Source organism: Mandrillus leucophaeus, unplaced genomic scaffold, assembly GCF_000951045.1.
Source record: "Mandrillus leucophaeus isolate KB7577 unplaced genomic scaffold, Mleu.le_1.0 Scaffold30, whole genome shotgun sequence".
NCBI lineage: Eukaryota > Metazoa > Chordata > Mammalia > Primates > Cercopithecidae > Mandrillus > Mandrillus leucophaeus.
Window position 1 is genome coordinate 197,589 of NW_012103143.1, and position 6,081 is coordinate 203,669.

The following is a 6,081-nucleotide window of genomic DNA, read 5'->3' on the forward strand; positions in this document are numbered from 1 at the left end:
GCCGCCATGAACCCCGAATAGTGAGTGAGCCCCGCCCGCGCCGTCCAGCGCAGCCTCGATCCCGCATACGGGGCTGTACGCTTACCGGGGTTGTCTGGCCCGGGTCAGGACTGTGCGGCGCCCCCACATCCGGGTCCCTCTTCCGCTGACCCCCCCCTCCCACATCCGGGTTCTGCCCCTCCCCCCAGGGGCCCCAGGACCCCGGCTCAACACCCCGAGCTCTCACACCCGGGGCCCAGACGTGGCGACCCCGAGGGGCAGCTCTTGGAGCCCGAGACACCGGCCCTACCAGGCCTTATCGGTCAGATGACCCCGCAGTCCCGGTCACTTCAGGCCTCAGTTTCCCCACCTGCTGCTTGACAACTGTCCTGGAGTTTGGGAGCCCGTCTTTAGATAGTTTCTGGTCTCGGGTTCAGGCTCGGGCCCTTTAGGTCGGGCAGTGAATCCCTCTACCCTTCTCTTTCTCCTGAAGCCCGGCTCCTGGGGCCGGCCCAGAAACTGGCCAACTAAGCGGGAGGCCCCGAAGCGCCGCTTGAGTCGCGTCTCCCGCAGGTCCTCTCTTCCGGGGCTGCCTCCTACCCTTTGCCTGGGTTACGCTGACCTGTAGCTCCCGACGGTCCGTCCTTTCCCGCCCTCTCCTCGCTTTTGCTCAGGCCCCCAACGCCACCGTCGCACCCCTTCCCTTGGCTGTCACACTGCTTGTGAAGTTTAGATGAATATGGAATTTGCTCTCCCCCTTCCAGCGGGATTCTCTGGTCCTCAAACTCTCCTCACTCTTGGTCACTCCCTCTGCGGGTAGGTGGCCCACATCTCATGCCCAGGACTAATAGTTTTCCCCAAGTATCAGTTATCTTCTTCCTCTTCTGCCACTTCCTTTTTCTCCTCCACATCCAGGTCTCAGATTTCCTTGGGGAAGGGTGAAGCTCTGAGCTGGATTGGGAGGGGAACAGAGAAGGGAACCAGCAGGCTCTCGCAGGGACTTTGGAGTCTGACAAACCTGGTTTGAGTCTTAAAGCGAAAAACTGTGTAAGTTAGGGCAAGTCACTTCCCTTCTCTGGCCTCTGGTTTCCTCATTAGTTGATAATGATAAAACTGACTTCATTGGACTGTTGTGAAGATTAAATGAGATGATGCATTTAAAGTACTTCACACAGGGAACTCAACTGTGTGACTTCACACAGTCACAAGTTGGAACTCAATATTATTAAATGTGATTACTTTTTACCTTTTTTTTTTTTTTTTTTTTTGAGACAGGGTCTCTCTCTGTCACCCAGGCTGGAGTACAGTGGCACGATCATGGCTCACTGCAGTCTCCAACTCTTGGGCTCAAGCATTCCTCCTGCCTTGTCCTCCTGAGTAGCTGGGAATACAGAGGTACACCACCACATCTGGCACATTTTTTAATTTTTTGTAAAGACAGGGTCTCCATCTGTTTCCCAGCCTGCTCTCAAATTCTTGGGCTCAAATGATCCTTGTGCCTCGGGCTCCCAAAATTTGGGGATTACAGGTGTCAGCTACTGCACCCAGCCTTAAGTGCAATTTTCATTGCAACTTGACCACCTCTTCCTGGTGACTTCATAACAGGTTTTTTGTTGTTGTTTCCAAAGAGATGGGGTGGACTGGGCGCGGTGGCTTACGCCTGTAATCCCAGCACTTTGGGAGGCTGAGGCGGGTGGATCACGAGGTCAGAAGATCGAGACCATCCTGGCCAACATGATGAAACCCCATCTCTACTAAAAATACAAAAATTAGCCAAGTGTGGTGGCACGTGCCTGTAATCCCAGCTACTCTGGAGGCTGAGGCGGGAGAATCACTTGAACCCGGGAGTTGGAGGTTGCAGTGAGCCGAGATCGTGCCACTGCACTCCAGCCTGGTGACAGGGTGAGACTCCATCTCAAAAAAAAGAGAGAGAGACAGGGTCGTGCTACATCACCCAGGCTGGTCATGTACTCCTGGGCTCCAGGGATCCTCCTCCTGCTTCACCCTCCCCAGTAGCTGGGACCACAGGCACACCCCACAGCACCCGGCCATCAGTCTCTTTACATGGGTTTTTCACTTAACAAGTTGTAGACTGTGCCCTGGGTTCTACTTCTGGGGCCTCCTCTGCCAAGCCAGGCATACCACAGGTCATGTACTGGGGATTCCCTAAATAGCCCCTACTGTACCAAACCATGAAGTTTCAGAAATCAGGGTAGGATACCTAGCTCTGTCGCCTTGGCAGGTCACGTCCCTCTCTGTGTCTTGATTTCTTTCTCCATAAAGTGAGAATTTAGACTCAGCAAGCTGAGAGCCCTTTGGGCTAGCTTTTTCTGGAGGGGGGCATCAGCCCTCCCTGACCGGGACTGGTGGGAAGATCTGGTGAGCACCATAGTATTCTAAACCAAAGGATGACCAGGCTCACCCCTGTAATCCCAGCACTTTTAGAGGCCAAGGCAGGTGAATCGATTGAACTCAGGAGTTTTGAGACCAGCCTGGGCAACATAGTGAGACCCCGTCTCTACAAAACATAAAAAGAGTAGCCAGGGGCCGGGTGTGGTGGCTCACACGTGTAATCCCAGCACTTTGGGAGGCCGAGGCAGGTGGATCACCTGAGGTCAGGAGTTTGAGACGAGCCTGGCCAACATGGTGAAACCCTGTCTCTACTAAAAATACAAAACTTAGCCAGGCATGGTGGCAGGTGCCTGTAATCCCAGCTACTTGGGAGGCCGAGACAGGAGAATTGCTTGAACCTGGCAGGCGGAGGTTGCAGTGAGCCAAGATCACGCCATTGCACTCCAGCCTGGGCAACAAGAGCGAAACTCCGTCTCAAAAAAAAAAAAAAAAAAAAAAAGATTAGTTAGAAGTGGTGGTGGACACCTGAAGTCCCAGCTACTCGGGAGACTGAGGTGGGAAGATCACTTTGAGCCTGCGAGGTAGAAGCTGCAGTGAGCCGTGACCACTTCAGTGCACTGCAGCCTGGGTGACAGAGTGAGACCTTATTGCTAAAAAAAATAAAAATAAACCAAGGGATGTCTCGTAGGGTGGGGGAATCCTCTAATTGTGACTCCAGGATGATGGTAGGTGGGCTCCCTGCCTCCCTTCACGCCTTCCCATCCTCTCTCTCCAGTGACTACCTGTTTAAGCTGCTTTTGATTGGCGACTCAGGCGTGGGCAAGTCATGCCTGCTCCTGCGGTTTGCTGTGAGTAAGAAGCCTCCCATACCATCTACCCGGGGTCCTGACTGGCAGCTGGGGGGGAAGGGACCACCCAGAGCACAGTAGTCACAAGATCTGGGAACCAGGGGTGAAGCTGTAAGACCTGCCAGCAGCACATCTGCCCTGAACAAGACACAGGGCTGGCCAGCTGGGTGCTGGGAATTGGGGCTTGGTGATTAGGAGACCCCGCTGGGGCTGGAAGCTGGAGGGAGGCTTTCCAAGTGGGCCTCACCTCATTTACTCCCATCATTTCACTGGCCCCTGAACTTCCAGGATGACACGTACACAGAGAGCTACATCAGCACCATCGGGGTGGACTTCAAGATCCGAACCATCGAGCTGGATGGCAAAACTATCAAACTTCAGATCGTGAGTGTCGCTATTCCCAAAATCCCTGGTACAGAGGTGTCCGCCTTGGGAGGAAAGGGACTCTGGGAATCTGGACCCCAGCTGACCTCCTCCTCTGCCTACTGTCTCCTAGTGGGACACAGCGGGCCAGGAACGGTTCCGGACCATCACTTCCAGCTACTACCGGGGGGCTCATGGCATCATCGTGGTGTATGACGTCACTGACCAGGTACTCCTGGACTAACCATCCTCAGCTTGGCCTCCTAGCCTTAGGTCTTTGACTCTTCTTTTTCCTCCTTCCATCTTCTCTTTCCTAATGCTTCCTGGAAAAGACACTGTACTTGTCTGCTTGCGGGAACTAACTAGGAAAAAGAAAAAAATAGGTGACTGTACTTGGACTCATTTCACAAGGAGGGAAACAACCACAGAAATAGATCCTCCCAAGGCCCTGTTGCAGGTTCTGGCAGGACAAGCCCTCACACCTTCCCTCCCCGCCAAGCCAAACTTACCACCTTATTGTAGACCTTCTGGGCACCTGCAGGTTATGGGAGTTTAGTCAGGCGGTTGGCTGCTATGGTGGGTCTGTGGCTTCATGTGTGAAGACACAGTGCAGGGGGACAATTAGAGGGCCTCAGACAAAGAAGTGAGGAGGCTTGAGCTCTGGGTCCAATGCAAGCAGAGATCCAGAAGCTCTGTGCCTCCAGCAGCAGTGTTGGTCCCATGTGACTGACAGTGGTGGTAGCAAGAGCCGAAAATGGTTCCATGAAACCTTATAGTTTACAGAACCTGGCCCAGCCCTCAGATTGCCTCTGATGCTCAGAAGAGGTCTGTGTTATGTTCCCACCACACAGGTGAGGAGTTGGGCTCAGGATGGTGAGGTGACTTGCCGAGGGTCCTTCATCTAGTCCAGTGGCAGAGACAGAAAACCTGGATGACTCATTCCACCTGCTTTGTGTTTTTCTACCAAATGTTGTTGCTTAACAGGGCCGAGCCCTAGGGATGAGGAGGGCTCTTAAATCAGCCGTGGGCTGGTAAAAGTCCCTGTCTGAGGAGCAGCCGGGCTCTTTAGCTCACCAGGGACTCATGATGTCCTCAGCTCTGGACGAGCTGTGGGGAAGCTACATACCACCCAGACAGGTTACCAGGGCCCACCTGACTGCCATCTATCCAGTGACCTCATTTCAGCAGACTGACCTCTCGTGGCTTTGAACTCTGTTCTCTTCTCTCTCCTTGAAAAGTGTACTGTCCCCAGCTCCTCAGTCTCCTGCAGCACTTGATTCTCTATTGTCAGTGTCTGTTTGCTGGTTTGTCCGGTGCTGCCTCCCATCACCCTGTGTTTGGTGCTTCCCGACTGCCCTGGACTCTCCTCCTTACTCTGGTGCATGACTGGGGCCACTCTGTGGTTTGCTTCCGCCTTGTCTTCTGTGATTCCTGCATCTAACAGCTGTGGCTGTGGCTTCCCTCCTGTGTCCGTGTCTACGCTGGCACTTTGTGTCTGTGTTAATTCTGATCTTCATGATCTTCTCTAGTAAACTAAATGGTGGGGTTTGTGCTTTCCAGATGAGGAAACTTGCTTGGAGAGGTGTTAAGTAACTTGCCTCCGGTCTCACAGGAAGGGCAAAGCCAGTTTTGGAGGGCTCTTGGCTTTTGAGCACACCCTTTCCCCCGCCTCAAACAGTCTCTGCAGAACTCAGATGTCCAGCACTGGCCTCACTGTCTCTCCCCAAACCAGCGTCTCCATCCACATTTTTAATACTTTTATTTATTTTAAAACGTGGGGTCTCGCTCTGTCACCCAGACTGCAGTGCAGTGGTGTGATCATAGCTCGTTGTAACCTCAACCTCCTGGGCTTAAGGGATCCTCCTGCCTCAGCCTATAGGTGCACACCACCATGCCCAGCTGCATCCCCATCTTTGTGACACAATTCTTACCAGGCTGACCAGAAAACTCTTCCCTCCCCCATCCAGTCAGTCTCAAGTCCCCTCTGTTCTCTCCCCATCATCTTCCTCAAATCTGTTTTCTCATGATAATAGCAGTGTTGAGGATAATAGCAGTTCTTGCCAGGTAAGCACTTGTTATGAGACAAGCCTGCGTTCATTCTCTTCATGCTCACAACAGCCCTTCTGGGAGGTACTGTTTCTAGAAATGAGGAAACTGAGGCTCACAGTGGTCAGGGGACATACCTGAGGTCACACAGTAAATGGCTGAGCCAGACCTTCAGCAGCGGTGGTCTAAATCCTGTGTGCATCCCTGGCTTGGTGCACATTCTCTTCCCTGGGTTATTCCAACCATTCCCAGTTGGTCTCCATCTTGCTGGTCTGATCTGGCCTCTGTCTCCTGTCAGGACTAGCTTTCCAGAGCACAGGTGTGATCTTGCTGCTTCTGGCCTGAGAAAACACCCACTGGCTCGTGGTTGTCCAAGACTTAGCCAGGCTGAGACAGTCTGTGCTCTGGCCTCTCCCCATTCCCCGCTCTGTCCTCCCCCGTCCCCTCTCCCCCTTCTCCCCTCTCCCCCTTCTCCCCTCTCCCCCTTCTCCCC

General features: G+C 53.4%; 1 protein-coding gene across 2 annotated transcripts in view; it reads left to right on the top strand.

Moving 5' to 3' along the window:
- The first annotated feature begins 6 nt into the window (after nt 1-6).
- RAB1B (RAB1B, member RAS oncogene family) overlaps nt 7-6,081 on the top strand; it is a 9,265-nt gene continuing 3,190 nt past the window's right edge. For both annotated transcript variants that reach the window (XM_011986915.1, XM_011986916.1), the window contains exons 1-4: nt 7-20; nt 3,107-3,179; nt 3,468-3,563; nt 3,676-3,771. In XM_011986915.1, coding sequence (XP_011842305.1) covers nt 7-20; nt 3,107-3,179; nt 3,468-3,563; nt 3,676-3,771 — 279 coding nt within the window. The remainder of the gene's footprint in view (nt 21-3,106; nt 3,180-3,467; nt 3,564-3,675; nt 3,772-6,081) is intronic.